Source organism: Vidua macroura, chromosome 8 (assembly GCF_024509145.1).
Source record: "Vidua macroura isolate BioBank_ID:100142 chromosome 8, ASM2450914v1, whole genome shotgun sequence".
Taxonomy (NCBI): domain Eukaryota; kingdom Metazoa; phylum Chordata; class Aves; order Passeriformes; family Viduidae; genus Vidua; species Vidua macroura.
The window spans coordinates 30,589,655-30,606,961 of NC_071578.1; the positions used below are offsets into that span (position 1 = coordinate 30,589,655).

Genomic DNA, 17,307 nt, shown 5'->3' on the forward strand with positions numbered 1-17,307 from the left:
GGGAATTCCCTGGGAAGCTCCTTCTGGCAGCTCCTTAAACAGCAATCTCTGAGCCTGGAGGTCACACTCCTGCCACAGTGGATCTCAGCCCCCAGGGGATGTACGGCTCATAAACTTCTTGAATCACTTTCCATTTCTGGTCTCTAAAGCACTCAGTACCCGGGAGTTCCCCACACACAATCCCAGACTGGTTTGGGTTGGGAGGGAATTTAAAACTCAGCTCATTTCACCCCCTGCCATGACAGGGACACCTTCCACTACCCCAGGGTGATCCAAACCTGGCCTTGGGCACTTCCAGGGATCCAGGGGCAGCCACAGCTTCTCTGGGCACCCTGTGCCAGGGCCTGCCCACCCTCCCAGGAACAATTCCTTCCCAATATCCATCTTAATTTCCCCTGTGTCAGTCTGAACCCATTCCCTGTGTCCTGTCACTCCAGTTCCTCTTGCAGGGTCCCTCTCCAGCTTCCCTGTGTCCCTTCAGGCCCTGGAAGGAGCTGTGAGGTCTCCACACACCCTTCCCTTCTCCAGGCTGGGCACTGCCAGCTCTCCCAGCCTGGCTCCACAGGGAAGGTGCTCCAGACCCCTCAGCATCTCCATGGCCTCCTCTGCACCTGCTCCAACAGTTCCATGTCCTTCTTATTTTGGGAGAACCAGAACTGTGCACAGAATTCCAAGTGGGGTCTCACAAGAGTGGAGTAGAAGGGGAGACTCCCCCACTCCCCTGCAGCCCACACTCTTGGGCTGCATGGGAAAAGCACATTGCTATAATCAATATTTGAAAGGTAATTGGGCACTGGCCTTACCTCTTGCTGTGCATATCCTCGCCTAGAAGTCAGAAAAAGATAAGAAATAAATTAGTATAATGCTGTGAGCCTGCACAAAGATGTCCATTACCATTCTTGCTGGAGAGGGGTGAAAGAGAATGTAATTAGAAATATAATTAGCATGGAAAGGAATGCATATCTCTAATACCAAATATGTTTTTCTTTGGGTTTGCTCTGGATCCAGGGATTGTTGCATGGGAAAGGTTGGAGATGCTTTGGGATCTTTTCTTGCTTTAGATTGTGAATGGATGAGGAGAAATCCCCAATCCCCAAGAGCCAGAGCATCTAGAGAGACTCAGCACAGGGAAAGGGGAACTGGGAGAGGCCCTGCCCCATCCCCTCCCTGCTGTGCCACCATCCACAGAAGGACCCTGTTCCCTCACACTTCTGCTTAAGCAGTGAAACAACTTCTACTCCTGGAATTTGTGTATCCTTCAGGAATTACCCTGGAGCTTGTATTACTAATTTCTTGAACCAACATTATCATTCCAATTACACCTTTCCTAACATTTGCCCAGTGGGGGGGAGATAGATCCCTTTTTTTTTGCTATCTGCTGTTATTTTGCCACAGACTTTGTGCTTCTGATCTTATGGGGAATTCATTATTGGTTTAATTAATTTTCTCAGAGCCATCATTCTGGGCATGACCAATGCATTTATGTCTGTCAAGTTCTCTATTTTCACATTTTGTGCCCAAAAATTGAAATGGTTTCAGCAAAACTAGAGAACAAAAATTTAGGCCTTGGAATTTTTCTTAAGGATAAGACTGGATTATTTTTATATGGTTTTTAAGAAGGAAAGGGTAAATGCTCAAAATTATGTTAGGTTTAACCTAGGACACAGCCAGCAGTCATGGGAAAGTCTTTAATTACACTAAATAAATAATAAAGACCAGAGAAATCCTTTTAATTCTTTAATATCCCTATCTCTAAATCTTCCTATTAATATTCAGCACATGGAATTGATTATCAGCATTGAATTAATGCTGTTGCCTATATAATATAAACCTCATGGCCAGCTGAAATGAAGATTTATCATCCAAAGATGATCTGTGACTTCTCAAAGCCCACTTAAGGAGTGCTGGATTTAGTTTCCATATCGCCTACAACAATCTTCAGATAAAGGAGGTCTGAGGAAAAGGAAGTCTATTACTCTTAATTGCACTATATTGCAGATTAAAGGCATAATACGAGTAATTCTAATTAAATTTGGAATTCAACTTTCAAAAAAATAGCACCATGCTGAGTTTTGCTGATACTTCTCTAATAGTTCTGTGTGGCCATGATTAGAAGGCACAAAAAGTCCCCAGAAGACATAAAAAACCCATTCATTCACTACAGCACAAGGATCTATTCTGGCACAAAGACCAAGGTCAGGACAACATCATTTGTTTCCAGGAAGGAATTAAAGCTCTCCACAGAGGGTGGGATTGCTTCTGGGAAATGCTCTCAGCCAGACTTCACTGCAGTCTGGGAATCTTCTGTGTGGAATAGGAAGTGAGGCCATGGAGCCTGTGAGGATGTAATAGGACAGCCAGAACACGGAGCTGGTACTTAAGGGGACAGACAAAGCCAGAATGAACTCATGTGGACAAGATGTGCCAAACTTTCCCTGCTAAAAGAGGTTAGAGGAACTGGGATTTGCCTAAAGCAGCATTTCTCCAATTCCTGGCATCCCAGCAGGCATTTGCTCTTCCATAACTTAAATCTCTTTTCATATCAAAAGCAAAATCATCACAAATCCCAAATACTACAGATACTCCTCAGAGGGAACAACTACTGATCAGTTTGCCCTGGCTCCTAAAATGAAGATTTTCCTGCAGTTCAGAGCTGGAACTGAGAACAAATTGGGAAGGAGGATGAGTAACGATAACACCGTGGTTCAATTCCAGCTTTGCATGGAAGAGCTCTCCACTGATGCCATCTCTGCTCCTGCTCAGGACTTGGCCCCGTCAAGGTGACGATGAAAGGATGAGAAATACACCCAGAGTCACAGAGGACCCCAAGTGACCAAATCAGACAACCTGGGAGGGCTAAATTGTATATAAATAAAAATTATTACAGATGTTTCACTTGCTACCAACTCTTACACTGGATCTAATCCCCTGCAGTACTGCAGAACTGCAGTACCATGGGTGTGGAATGGTTTGGGTTGGAAAGCACCTTCCAAGGACCCTCTTCCACCTTCACCCACTTTCCACTATCCCAGGCTGCTCCAAGCCCCAATGTCCAACTTGGCTTTGGACACTTCTGGGGATCCAGGGGCAGCCACAGTTTCTCTGGGCACCCTCCCAGGGAACAATTCCTTCCCAATATCCCATCAAAATCTCTCCTCTTTTGATTTAAAACAATTTCCCCTGCACACCCAGACATCTCAATGGGACAGAATTTCCCTGGTACAGTTTCTTTCCCAGACTTTTAAACAAAGGCCATTAAACAAAAGCCAGCAGGAGAACAAAGGTTGCATTATATCCAGACAAAATGAATCCAGTTTTGTAAAGTTTTAAACTTCATAAAGATTTCCAGAATGAGAAAGTAAATGTTCCTCATCAGTGAGGAGCTGATTGCCATGACCCCCTCCCTGACTGTTCTGAAATATGGAATTAAGTATTTAAAGTGAAACTTCTGTGCGATAGCCACTCTTTCTGCTTAAGTAACATCACAAATAATTGTAGCCAAACGGAACCATTGGCATTCATGCTGTGGATGACTAAACACCTCCACTTTTGCTATGTGACCTTACACACCACAAAATCAGGTCCTCCTTGTGTCATATTTCACTGGGGATGTAAAGATCTGCACGACAGCTGCTGTTTACAAGCTCTAATGTGGGACTTGGGTACTTAAATTTCTGTCTTTGGGATTGATCCAGTTGGAACATGAACAGCCCAATAATTTTTCATGCCCGTCTCTGCCCACTTCTCACTGTCCCCTCACCAGGAGCATGGCTGGGACACAGAGGGGAACATTTAACTCATATTCCCACTCTGGCTCTTCAATCCTAAAAATTCTCTATCTAATAGGTACTGAGCTTTGAGGATATGATTAAAACATTGCAGTCATGCCACCTTTGGAGTACTGAGCATCAAAAAAGTGCACATCTCATAAATGACACAGATTCTGTTACAGCAAAAATAGGACAATAGGATAATCCCTCCCCTCACACATTTAGCTACTCCTACACCTACCTTGATCCTATAACCTATCCCAACAAGGGTTTTAAGTAAAGAAAAATTCTAATGGATCAGCAGAACTTGCGGGATGGAGTTCATGGAGTTCGGCACTGGGACAAACAAACAAAATCTACCTTGAGCAGCTTTTGACTGAAGCATCCACACATATCCTAACTGCAGACTTCAAAAAAAAAAGCCAAAAAAAAGCCAAACAAACAAACAACCCCCCCCCCCCCCAAAAAAAAAAAACCAAAAAAAAAAATCCACAAAAAAAACAGGAGAAAGGGAAAAAGCCAAGCACCATGGAAATGTTGAGTCTGATAAACAGTCTGATAAATAATTAATTACCTTTTTGCTCAGAATTACAATGTTGGTACTGAACTGGAGTTTTAGTTTTGCTTCATTAGGTAATATCTGCCTTTCCCAATATGTTTTTTTCCAAGTTGTCATATTAAACTTTTTAGATTTTGGCAAAGGACTGAAAGGAAACTTGCAAGTTGAACCAAACATTTAAATGTCCAAACTGCTTTTACTTACCATTTTTTTAAAGGACAAGCTAATTTACTTTATAAATACATTTATAACTGACATATTTATGTAAATGTAAAGATCTGATTTAGACCACTGTGAGCAAAAAAGCTGGGAAGTAAATCCACATTATGTGGATTTTTACAAGTACTTGGAAACCCTTCACCTGGTGACACTAATCAGAGTGACTTTATTACACTTTAAGTGAGATGTTTCAGCTCGTGACAGACCAGCATGGAAATTAAAGAGAGACAGCAACAACATGCATGTGCAAAATCATAAAAAACAAACAACAAATGCTTTGTACATGAAAGGAATTTAGAAAATATAAACTTTTCACATCCAGTTACAATATAAAAAAATGCAATGGAAGGCAGAAGATGGAGAACAGGAGTGGGGACACAGCCATATTTGCTGAGAAACCAAGAGCAAACCCTTCTTCTGACTGAAGACAGGAACTGAGCTGCCAGCAAATGTCAGCAGAGCAGAGCCCATGGAGCAGGGAGATGCAGTATGGAATTATGGAATGCCTGGGTTAGAAAGGACCTTAAAGCTCATCCCATGGGCAGGGCCACCATCCCATGTTGCTCAAGGCCCATCCAATAACCCGGCTCACCAAAGCTGAGCCTGATACTCCCAGGCCTTCCTTGCTTTGATGCCCAATACGTAGCAGAAGATTCCTTCCAGGTGGGGAAAAATTCCTTCCTTTCTATGGGCAAAGCAAGAGATTCCAATCACAGCTGCAAGAAAATCTGACTGATGTTACCTACGGTGAAGGCTGCTTAAAGAAGTATTGAGCCTGATGCCATCTATGCCACATCCTTGGGTAAAAATGGACAGTTTCCCCCCAAAATTTCCAGGAAATAGACTAAGAACCAGCAAGATGTAGTTCTGAGAAAACAACTTGGAGAATTGTATTTTACATCACAAATTTCCGAGAGAACAGGATGGACAACGTCTCTCCATTTGGGATTGGGAGTGGGTAAAGTTGTGTACAGCAGAGAAGAGGGGGAAAGTCAGGATTTCTGGAGAGTCTGAGGCAGATACTGTGTGCTGCATTAGAGTCCTCCCACTCAAAAAAAGCAGGGAACATCCACCTGTGAGCATTACAGAGCTGTTGACTGGGAGGGGAAGCGTTTCTCCAGCTCCTCCACAACACAGCTCAAGTTCCCATTCTGCTGGTTGTGCTCAGCTGCGGCTTCTGGAGTCGGGAGCTCCGGGGTTGGCACTGGTTTGAGCTTGGGGACGTGCTTGGGCAGCAGGTGGTTCTTGTCTATTTGGCTGTACATGTTGGCCACTGACTTCTCGATGGCGGCCAAATTCTGAATGTTTTTAAGAATTCCTTTGAGCTCCCTGCGAGGAGGAAGCTCTGGCACTGCGGCCAGGGCGGGGACAGCTGGATGTTTGGCAAGGGATCTGGAATGCTTGGCAGGGGACAGGAGCTGCGTGCTAAGAGGAGATGGAGAGGAAGAAGAGGAAGAAGAAGAAGGAAGAGAAACTGCGGGTGGAGGCGGAGGATGTGGTGGCAACAGAGGAGGGGATGGAGGTGGTGGTGGCAGTGGAGGTGGCAGCTGTGGAGGTGGGGGTGGAGGAATTTTAGGCGGATCTGGAATGCTTTCTACATTTTCTTTGGTCTGAGGAGCTAGAAAACTTTGGCAAAGTGGTTTCTTTATCCTAGAAGATGGAGGAGTTGGTTTGCGAGTCGGTGGAGGAGAATGTTCTTGAGGGTCGTCGTGGTGAGTTACGATTACAGCAGGGACCATGGCGGCCTCTGCTTCAACTCCTTCAGCACAAGGCATTGGAGAGGACAGAGGGGAGGAGCGAAGGTGGGGAGAAGCCACCACGCTTTTGGGAGACTGTTCTGGCACACTCTCTCCCTCCGGGACACTGGCGCTGTGCGTGGGCGACCGCACAGATTTCACCTCGGGAGACCTCACTTGCTTCATTTCCTGCAGCGCCTCAAACTGCCTTGCCTTTTCCTTCACAGTCAGCTTGGGGCCACTGATCTTTTGGAAGAGTGGACTGCTGACGTCGTCACTGCTATCGGGGTTTTCAGCTCCTTCCTCCTTGGCTGTGAGTCTCTGCTGCTGCCACTGGATGGGGTCCATGATAACCGGCCTACCCAGGGACCCTGACATGTGTCTCCTGGTCAGGTGAGTGGGCACTGTCCATGCCCGGTGGCTGCTCCCAAAAGAGGCCTCTCTCCAGGCCAGTCTTGAAGGAGAAAGAGTATCTAAAGTATCGTTCCTTTTCCGTAGGAACCCAGAGGCAGCGGGGCTTTGAGGGAGACCTTCCATGTACAACGGGTTTCGGGTCGTTAGCGGGTTCTCATCGGACAAAAAAGTGATGTTACTCGAGGATTTAGGGAGGTTATTGTTCAGGGATCCATTGATATTGGATTGCTTGTGAGCCTCTATAGCACGGGAAGCAAAGCTGCTTATAACTCTCTGTCGGTCTCCTTCTTCTAAGACTGACTTTTTTCCCCTGCTTTGTTGGAAATGGTAGAGAAGAAAAAGACTTGAAAGAAAAGAAGATAATCACATGTGAGGAAACATGCATGGACATAGGTACTTATGAGAGAGAAAAAAAGAACTTATGACATGAATCAGAGCCATTATATCACTTCTAGCAAACTGCAACCCAACAGCAGGAGCATATCTACTACTGGCAAGACATTTACTTTTGCATCTTCTTTAAGGGGGAAGGAAGAAAAATTAAAACAAGTTGCTGCTTGCTTTAATTTGAAGCTGCGGAGCTACTTGGTGAGTTCAAAAATAAATTCACTTCTTGTTAAAAAAACCTCTTAGATTTCAAAATTATCAATTAATATTGTGGCCTATCCACCTAGAAGCATGAAACATCACAGAAGTATCAATATGTGAATGAATTTCATCTCTTGTGTGTATGAATTTAATCTCTTCATCATGTTGAACCCAATGAAAAGCCCCTATGGTTGGGTAACATTGAATTTCTACACCAAAAGTGGGAGGTCTCACCGCTTTCTGGACCAGCATCTATCACCTCCCAGTCCCCTATTAACTTCTTCCCTCAAATATTTTTAATACTACAACCTTCTGAGCAGATTTGAAAATAAATAGTATTTTAAAAGGAATAGCCCCAAACTGCCTGCTAGAAAAGTGCACTTTGAGGCCTATTTTAAATAATGCTCACTGCAGGCTGAAATGAGATTTATCTTTCTCTTAAACTGTAAGAAATTTAAGATTTGGGTCTGTGTCAGGCAGGCCCAAAGTACATAATGAGTAGCAATTTTATCTAGCTGCTCAAATGAAAATATAATTTAAGATTGGTTTTAGTGACTTAGAGATATCCAGTATTTTCACACAAGTTCTGAGTTAAAAATTCTAAGCCTTGTCTCTACCAAAATTTGAATTTTGCCAAAGGATTAGGAGAAAAAAAATGGAGTTTTCCATGATTCTGTGAATGCTGGAAGATGAAGTTTTGGATCTCTTGGTCACATTGTTCTGTGGGTTTTGGTGGTGTTTTTTCGTATCTCAGAAAACATAACCATATCCAAATTAATAAGAAATTAATCTCTGGTGGTTAAATATTCCCTAGCAAAACTGGAAGGGAAATTTAAATATGTAGAAGGAGTTAATGAAGAGATCTTTTTCCTCTAAGTTATTTAAGATGTACAAGTCCCCTGAGGGTTGTATTTAATAACAAAACACTTCTGTTTCTTAACTTTTGTTTCCTGTTTTAATCAGGGGCCACCCAGGCAGGGAATACTCAGCTTCCCAATGTTCCAGGGAGCCAGGAAGACTGGAATTCCCTCACAGAACCCAGGGATCATTCTCTCATTTTTGTTTTGCAAAACAAAAGCTATGCTCCACAAAGTGAATAAACTCTCCCCAAGCACTGCAGTTTGCCAGAGCTGAGTGTGCTTAAGACTTCCTCTGGGCTGACTAAATAGAAATAATTAACTTCACACTAATCAGAGAATCCCAGAAAGGTTTGGATGGAAAGGACCTTAAAGATGACCTAGCTCCAACCCCCTGCCATGGGCAGGGACACCTTCCACCATCCCAGGCTGCTCCAAGCCCTGTCCAACCTGGCCTTGGGCACTGCCAGGGATCCAGGGGCAGCCACAGCTGCTCTGGGCACCCTGTGCCAGGCCCTACCCACCCTCCCAGGGTGCAATTCCTTCCCAATATCCCATCCATCCCTGGCCTCTGGCAGTGGGAAGCCACTCCCCCTTGTCCTGACACCCCATCCTCTGTCCCAAGTCTCTCTCCATGTTTCCTGTAGCTCCTTCAAGCACTGGGAGGCCACACTGAGGTCACCCCAAAGCTTCTCCTCTCCAGGTGAACAATCCCAACTCTCCCAGCCTTTCCTCCCAGCAGAGCTGCTGCATCCCTCTGCTCATCCTGGTGCCTCCCCTGGACTCTCTCCAGCAGCTCTAGGTCTCTCTAAAAAGGAAGTCTGAATTCTGAAGCAGCCAACTTTGAGGTCAGCCAAGCACTGCATCTACTGAGAGGGAAGAGAAGCAGCGACTGAACTTGAAGGAGCCCCTCCAGCAGAAGGCTCATGCAAGGTGCCACCACCTTTCTGCTGCTGGAGCAGATTATTTCAAAAGCTCCTCAACCTCTTCCTTGCTCCACATGAGGCCTCTGAGAGTTGAGGTGACCCCACCATGTTTTTTTCTGTTTGTGTGGAGCTGGTTCCATTACTGAGGACCAGACAGTTCAGGCTCAAAGACTCTACAGGCCTTGCATGGGATTGGAATTAGCAGCCAGGGAAGGTTTAAACCCAGCCATAAATCCATGAACTCCCAGCAGACCTCTGTTCATGCACTCAGTGTTGATTTTTTTTTTTTTTTTTTGACCCTTTGGCTTTAGAAATAATGCCCTTCAAGTTCAGCAATCACCCTTCCTCTCTCTGCTTCCAAGAAGAGGTATAAAGAAGTACAGAAGTATTGGAACTTCCCAGTAAATGTCTTTCCTGCTCAATGGACAAATAAAATATGAACTTCACCTTGCAAGGTTGGATGGGAATTGCTGGAAGGAAAATTAACTAATTTCTACCAGCTACAAATATTAAGGAAATGAAATAAGCTTACTTACTGATGCCTAAGGATCCAGAGACAGGGAAAAATGAAAATGGTGAGACAAGGCAGATTTAAAACTAAAGAGCTTTGTTCCGTTTCATTTGCTATAAACACCAAAGAAAGCAAACAAGACACTGCAAATGAAAGATGACAGACTTAGGACAACTAAAACAGGGAACAATGTACTAAAACTCATGAAAAATGGCAATAAAAGATTTTTCCCAAATAAGAATTTCCTAAGGTATACCTGTGCCCTGCAGTAAAATATTTAATGGGAAAGAAAAAGTTGATTTGTAATTATATTTATTGAAGCCTGTTATTTTCTTGCAAATCCTATGGATTTTGATTTATCTTTGAAGGATTTTTGTGTTTAATCAGTTCCTCAGCATGACAGATAAGCCTTGGTTGTATGCAAAGACATCTGAGAAAAAATATTCCAACTACAGCACCTTTTTGGTGCAATGAAGACTATTTTTTGTCCAAATTAACATAAAGCTAAGCCTCAAAGTCAATACTGCAGATCTAGGAACTGGCACCTCTTTGGGGCAGTACTAAACCCCAAAAAACCTTTGCAGATAAAACACAGCATAAGAAGGTTTTTTCTGGGTTTAGCATCACATACTTAATTTCAGCAGAAATTTGGTTTAGTGTAAAAAAAGATGAATTTTGTCCAGATGGCACCTCCCTGCATAAGGGTACAGATATGACTCACAAACAGAAGTGCTCCCATTAAAAAAAAACTTTATTCCACACATTCTTCCTCCCTTCCTTCCCAAGCATAACTTGACAAAGGCAAAAATTCAGCCCTCAGGAGAAACTATTTCTGCTCCCAGCCATTTTTTGCCCCCTATTTATCCAGAAAAGCTCAAGCCCTGGAATTATTCCCCATGCAGAGACTGCACCCAGTTGTCCAAGAGTTAAAGCTCTGTCATGGCCCTGTAACATTTTATAAACTCCATCACAGCAGCTGGAAAATTTAAACTTTCTGGGCAAAACAAATCATGATTGAAAACTGAGCAATCCTCATTTCCACCATCCACTCACTCCCTACCTGCTCCAAATATTATTCAAGCTGGGCTCTTCAGCACTCTTTGGTTTTCAAGTATAAACAGAGATGAGGAAGTGTGGCAAAGCTTATCAAACAAAGCCCCCAGTATCAGACAAATAATAATTGGCTGGAATATTTTCCTACTGAGAGGTAAATTGTTATTGGAGTCCATCAACCTCAGGTTTACAGAGGCATGAAAACAGAGGCAGCCTTGCAAGATTATTATTTTATGAGCATGTAAGAGGTAAAAGATGAGTTTATTGAGCTACCAGGGGTTTCTCTGCTTTGACAGTTCCTTTAAATTCAATATTTAAACAGGTTTAAATTTAGAACAAAAAACCCCAACAAACCGAACACATCTTACTATAGGAAATGAAGACTTTGGGGCAGCAATTTTCAGGGAATTATCGTTTCAGATGAGTGCAATAGATAAGAATGAATTTTATTGGATGTGTTTAGTCAACGGCTTTGGAAAATGCCAAGTGCTGCCTGGATGTGCCAAGGAATCCAGTCCTGGCAGTAGTGACCTGCTGTAGGATCTTGCTCTTAGGAAAAACATCTGGGTTTGGCCCACCTAAAGTCTGTTAAAGGTTCCCCCATTCATTACAAGAAGATTAAATTATTTTTTCCCCCCTTCCAGAGCCAGCCTATTTCTTTTCTGAATGTTGGAGAACCCCAAGCAGCTGGGGAATGAAGAAAACCTTTTGCACAGAGACTGCATGAAGAGAATTTATAGAAACCTTGAATAGTTTGGATTGGGAGGGACCTTAAAACCCATCCCATTCCATGAGCAGGGACACCTCCCACTATCCCAGGTTGCCCAGGGCAGTGATTTTCTGGATGGATCTCAAGGAATACTCACATGGTGCTGTCTCCAAGCTCCTCATAGAGGTTGTTGGCCGCGGCTCCGGCCGGTTTTCCTGCTGGCAGAGCCATCTGGATCCTCGCAGTCTTGGCACACTCAGCCTGTCGCCTTTGGAGAGCCACGGGGGGAAGGAGAAACACTCATCAGGAACACCCCAAAACATGCCCCAAAGCAAGCCCAAATGTGAGGTTTTCTACATTTTTGCCCTGCAGTTAATAAACATCCCTGGATTTTGTCTTCATCAAAGTAACAACATGATTATCCTCTCCTGGATTTTTCAGCTCCTGGTGGTTCTGTTTTGGTGGAATCCCAGAGCTTCCCAGATTCCAGAATGGTTTGGGTTGGGTGGGACCTTAAAGTCCATCCATGGGCACAGACACTTTCCACCATCCCAGGCTGCTCCAAGCCCCAAAGTCCAGCCTGGCCTTGGGCACTGCCAGGGATCCAGGGGCAGCCCCAGCTGCTCTGGGCGCCCTGTGCCAGGGCCTGCCCACCCTCCCAGGGAACAATTCCTTCCCAATATCCCATTTAAATCTATTTCTTTCAGTTTGATGCCACTCTCCCTTGTCCACTCAAAACTCGTTTTTTCTTAATGGAGTTGGCTGGGAAATTTTTGTTAAAAGAATGGTTTTTCCTGAAAAAAGTGATCTTTAAATTTTTTTTTTTAATTATTTTTTTTATATGGAGTAAAATCACTTTGGAAAAAAATTCTGTTCCTTGTCTGGAAAACAAAGCTCCTTGTGTGGGGAGCACCACCAGAGTGATGTGGCCGATACACCCCAATGACACCGAGTAGCCATAAAAATAAATAACTTTTAAACTTATCACAGCAGGAGTTCAGGAGCAAATTGAGTATAGGAATTTAAAAAAACCCTTATATTTAATAACTATTGAGAACAAAATTTGTCAGTATTCCTGTGCAAGTTGGAAGAAACAAAGCTGGAAATAAGTACTTACTCTTTGAATCTGTTTGATTGCAAAAAAAGAGATAAAAAGGAAGGTTAAATAAATTCTGCTTCCAACAACTGCCCATAACAGTGACTCTAACAGGAGTAATAAACTACAGGCTACTTAATTATTCCACACATCAAATTCCAGAATTAATGACTTGTTTAAAGAATCAGAACTTCCAGAGCTGAACAGTATTTGTCTGCTATTTTTGATCCCCTGGAAACAATTCTGTAGTCAGCAGAAATACGAATTACGGCAGGGAATGAAAACAAGACATGAAAACATGAATATTTCTCCTGTTTTTTCTTAAGCAGGCACATTTTTAGACTTGTCTCTTTATATTGAATTATTTTATATAACAACATAAATAATATAATTATTATTTTTTTTATATGTTCTCATTTTAGCATATTTCAAAACTGTATTATATAAAATACTTTTAATAATGAAGGAGCATAATTTTTGGTTATTATTTAGAAGATGCCATTCCTTTGTGATCAGTAAATAATAAATAATTTATAAGTACCTTACAAGTTTGTGCTGGATACTGGATTTCAAAGGAGTTATTTTTAGATTTATTATTAAAGAAATATTTTAGGAAAAATACCGAGATTCCTTTGGAAAAGGAGTGAAAAAGGTTGGAATGCAAAAACAAACCACGAGGCTCAGAATTTTAATTTAACTCTAATATTCCTTTCATTTGCTTTGGCACTCTCCATAAAATACAATTTCTTCACAATGGGCTGATATAAATCCCACTCCAAGTCAGATTTCTAGATTGGAAAAATCGGATTTTTGGATGAAATGAATTTAATCAGATTGCTGAGAGCTCCTAAAAGAGATTGATGATGTTTAGATAATCTAACAGTTGCCAAGGAAAAATGAGGCTGCTTCATTTCTATAAGGAATCTGCAATTCAGATAACAGCCACCAATGAATTGCAAGATGAACTGGCTCATGGAAGCAAATTTTCCATAGAATTCTGGGAAAGGAAGTTTGGGAATGATCTGCCATCCCAATGGTGTAGAAGGTGGTCAAGCTCTTCCAAACTTCTTTAAAAGGCTTTTTTTCTTCACCCAAAATGGAGAAAAGGGGATGTGAATATAACCATTAATTAAATAATAAATCAGTGAATAAATGGATTTATAAATCTATGAACCAGAATATAATGTATATGTAAATTTATGAATGTAATTTTTAATTAGAGAATAAATCTATAAATAAATAAATAAATCTAAATAAATAAATTAATAGATATGGAGCTTTTAAGTCCAAATGCAGTGATTTTAAATATGAGTAGACCTGAAAATTTTCGTTGAAAGGAACTTGTTGCAGATGTTGATTTGAATTAATTTATCAGCCAATTACTGGAATCTCTTCAGTGTATAGCAGGCAAGAGGAAATATCAAAAAGTATCTCCGACATTGCCCTACAATGGCAGAAAACCAACTCTCCAGGAAACATTTGCAATTAAGAAGCTCAGGGGAAAATATTTTAGGATTTAAGCAAAAACATTGGAATCCTCTAATTTGATTTTTGATTCATTTCTTGAAAAAGCACCTTTTTCCTCAATCTTTTTTTTTTTGGTATAGAATTCAGGTGTGAATCTTCACTTCTGTGTCCAACACTTTGGTTTTGCATGATGAACACTTGTGTTCATCATGCCAAGCACTAAGCAACCCTTGTTGCTCACCCTTGTGGTGAGAAGGGGATTAAACCCAGAAATTAATTTATATACTAGAAATCTAGATAATACATACAAAATATTCTAGAAACAGGCAATAATAAATAGAAATTAATCTCGAAAAGACGAATAATCGTCGAAGCGGCTCTCCTACGAAATGCAGCACCTCTACTATGACGTTACAAGCCCTGGGAGAGGAGGAGAAGGAGGGTACTCACTGCCGGTAGCTGACCATGACGATGAGGATGGCTGGCATGCAGCACAGGATGATGATGACAGCCAGGGCCAGCAGTGCCCCCTCCGTGTAGCCCACGGCCTGCGCCTGTTTCTTCACGTTGGCCACCACATCCGGCGTGCGGATCTCCAGGATTCGCCCGCCCTGGCCCAGGTAGGGCTGGAACTCCTTGTTGATATCCAGCAGTTTGCCATCCAGGAACCTTCAATGGCGCAAAAACACCCCACTATTAGGGCCAAGTTTCTGAAGAGAGTTTTAATTAGGGCAGGTTAATAGCCCAATAAAGCGCATATGGCATCTTTGTGGGCTTTGGAATAGTGGCAATTCCCTGTAATCCCAGTGCCAGGGACAATTCCAATGTACTTAACACCAGGACACAGTTTAAACACCAAAAAGGAGGGCTGAGCTGAGCTCATCCTGGTTTCCAGGAGCACAAATTTCGCACCGGCATCACAAAGGCCTTGCTTTGTGCTCTTCCTTCTTTGCTTTGATCCCAAGGATAAACCAACCCTTCCTGAACACATCCCTAAGGACCACTCTACCCAAAAGATCACCAAGGCAGTGGTGGAGTCACCATCCCTGGAAGTGTTCAAAGAACCTGTGGATGTGGCACCTGGGGACATGGTGGCTTTGGCAGTGCTGGGCATGTTGGATTCAATGACCTCAGATGTCTTTTCCACCCTTAATGATTCCATGGTTGCTGTTACCTTAAAATCAGGCAATTTTTAGAGGATTTGCTCAGCTCCTTAGGGAAATTCTTTGGCTGGCTGGACAAAAAATACATTGTCCAAGGCTTCAGCTTCTGAAGGGAAATAAAAATCTTTGGATCAGTCCAGAAGTGAAGACTGAGTGTCTCACAAGCTGTCGAGCTCCAAAGACCAAAGTAGGAGATGTGTTAGGATGGAGGATCCTAAAAGGTGGGATCTATAGCAGAATTCCAGATCCTTACACATACAGCGGTTCTCTGGAGAAAGACGAGGGGGAAAAAGCCTCCAGAAAATGTCAAATAAAAAACAACAAAAAACTTCTGTAAGAATTTTTGTGTATAAACTCTGAATGTCTAAAGAAAGCTTGAGATAGCTTCGATTTCCTTACTCTGATCACGAGACAGAAATTCCACTCCTCAAAAACCTTTCTTCAAGGGGGGTAATTTCTTACAATTGACTCCCCTCAGATTAATTTCCTGATAAATCCTTGTAGAATTTCTTGTCCCTGTTTTTTTTTTAATTTTGGAATTTTTGGGAGAATCCACTTTGCTCTGGGTATGTACTGGATCTTGTCACAGGCAGAACAGCTCGTCCTGAATTATGAATTTGGGCTGGTTTCATGATACTGAGGGCAAGAGGCTGCTCACCCCCACCCTCACAAAGGTGTCTGGAAGAATAATTCCCATTCTTGACATCTTCCACAAACTATTTCCTTGGTACTTGAGAAAAAAATCCCTTCTCCAACCTAAATGATGGCATAAAGTGGATATAAACATTCTCTTGCTGCCCACTAGATGTCACTGGTGCATGTCCCACGTCCTTTGAGCTGGTAAAAGCCTTCCCAGCAGGACACATTAAATCCCTGGATGATTTTAACCATCTCCCTGTTGAAATTCCACTGGCATTTTCCCGACAGAGCCTTTTTAATAGGTTCGTAACTCAGCCGTGAGCATTTACTCCGTGATGGAACCTGACACGTTGTGCAGGAGCTTCACACAGTTTCTTTTAACAGGGGACATTTTCCACTTAATTTATGCAGGAGGAATTTGCTGCATTCAACTGGTTTTTATGCTCCAATAAATCAAAGCCTCTTCCCTTTAAAAGATAGGAAAGGAGGCTGAACGTTTCAGTCTGGGAAATTATCTGAGTGGCTTCAGAGTCCTTTAGGGTTTGTGGAAGAGGGAGGACGTAGTGAAGTACAGGTGCTATTCAGACCCATTTTTGGGGTGTAATCAAACAGATTTGGAGCAAAAATCAGAGGAGGAGCAGCTGAGGGAGCTGGGAAGGGGCTCAGCCTGGAGAAAAGGAGGCTCAGGGGGAACCTTGTGGCTCTGCACAACTCCTGACAGGAGGGGACAGCCGGGGGGGGGGGTCGGGCTCTGCTGCCAGGGAACAGGGACAGGCCAAGGGGAAACGGCCTCAAGCTGTGCCAGGGGAGGCTCAGCTTGGACAGCAGCAGGAATTTCTGCATGCAAAGGGTGCTCAGGCCTTGGCAGGGGCTGCCCAGGGAGCTTTGGAGTGCCCATCCTTGGAGGTCTTCCATAAATGTGTGGATGTGAGGACATGGTTTAGTGGTGGGCTTGGAAATTCTGGGTTAAGTGCTGGACCTGATGAGCTCAGAGGTTCTTCCCAGCCTGAATGACTCTGTTTTATGAGATCCCTGGTTAATAAAAACTTCAGGTAATCAATCATAACAATCTGAAGGAAAAATATGGATCTCTCGTTGTGCATCAGTTTTAAAAATACAGGACAAGGAAAATTCTGCATATCTTGAGAGACACAAGGGTTTTACCCCCTGGCACTAGCTGCTACATCCATGACTTCTAAATCATGCCTTGGTTTTCCAGGCAAACATTTCCCTGGAATTATTGTGGGATTAATATTATGGATTATGGGAGCCTCATGCTTTGGTTCAGTGGGGTTTGCTTCTCATGGTGACAACTGTGACTGTTCAGCTGCTGCTTGGTGAGCTGTGTCCACCCCCTTCTCCCAGCTCCAGCTGCTTTGGGTTTGGATCCCTGATTCCTGTATCCCTGCAGTTCTCCACCTGCTATTCCACTTCATCCTCAATTCCCCTCGCATTCGACCTTCAGAAATAATTGTTTTCAAACAGTGACAGGTTCACAAGAAATTCCGTCAAATCAGAGCCTCCACTCTGCTTTAGGAGCAGGAACACAGCAGGTGTTCCCAAAAAAGCCCATTCTGGAAAAGCCACAGGTATCTTCCAA

General features: G+C 43.0%; 1 protein-coding gene across 16 annotated transcripts in view; it reads right to left on the minus strand.

The window, feature by feature from the left end:
* The window catches only part of PCDH15 (protocadherin related 15), a 331,935-nt gene that overhangs the window by 9,259 nt on the left and 305,369 nt on the right, over window positions 1-17,307 (minus strand). For 14 of the 16 annotated variants that reach the window (XM_053984471.1, XM_053984472.1, XM_053984474.1 and 11 more), the window contains 3 exons: window positions 14,356-14,574; window positions 11,500-11,610; window positions 804-825 (listed from right to left, as the gene is read on the minus strand). In XM_053984471.1, coding sequence (XP_053840446.1) covers window positions 804-825; window positions 11,500-11,610; window positions 14,356-14,574 — 352 coding nt within the window. Of the gene's footprint in view, window positions 1-803; window positions 826-4,707; window positions 7,042-11,499; window positions 11,611-14,355; window positions 14,575-17,307 lie in introns of those variants that run through there. The other 2 variants (XM_053984469.1, XM_053984470.1) reach the window with 1 other exon arrangement.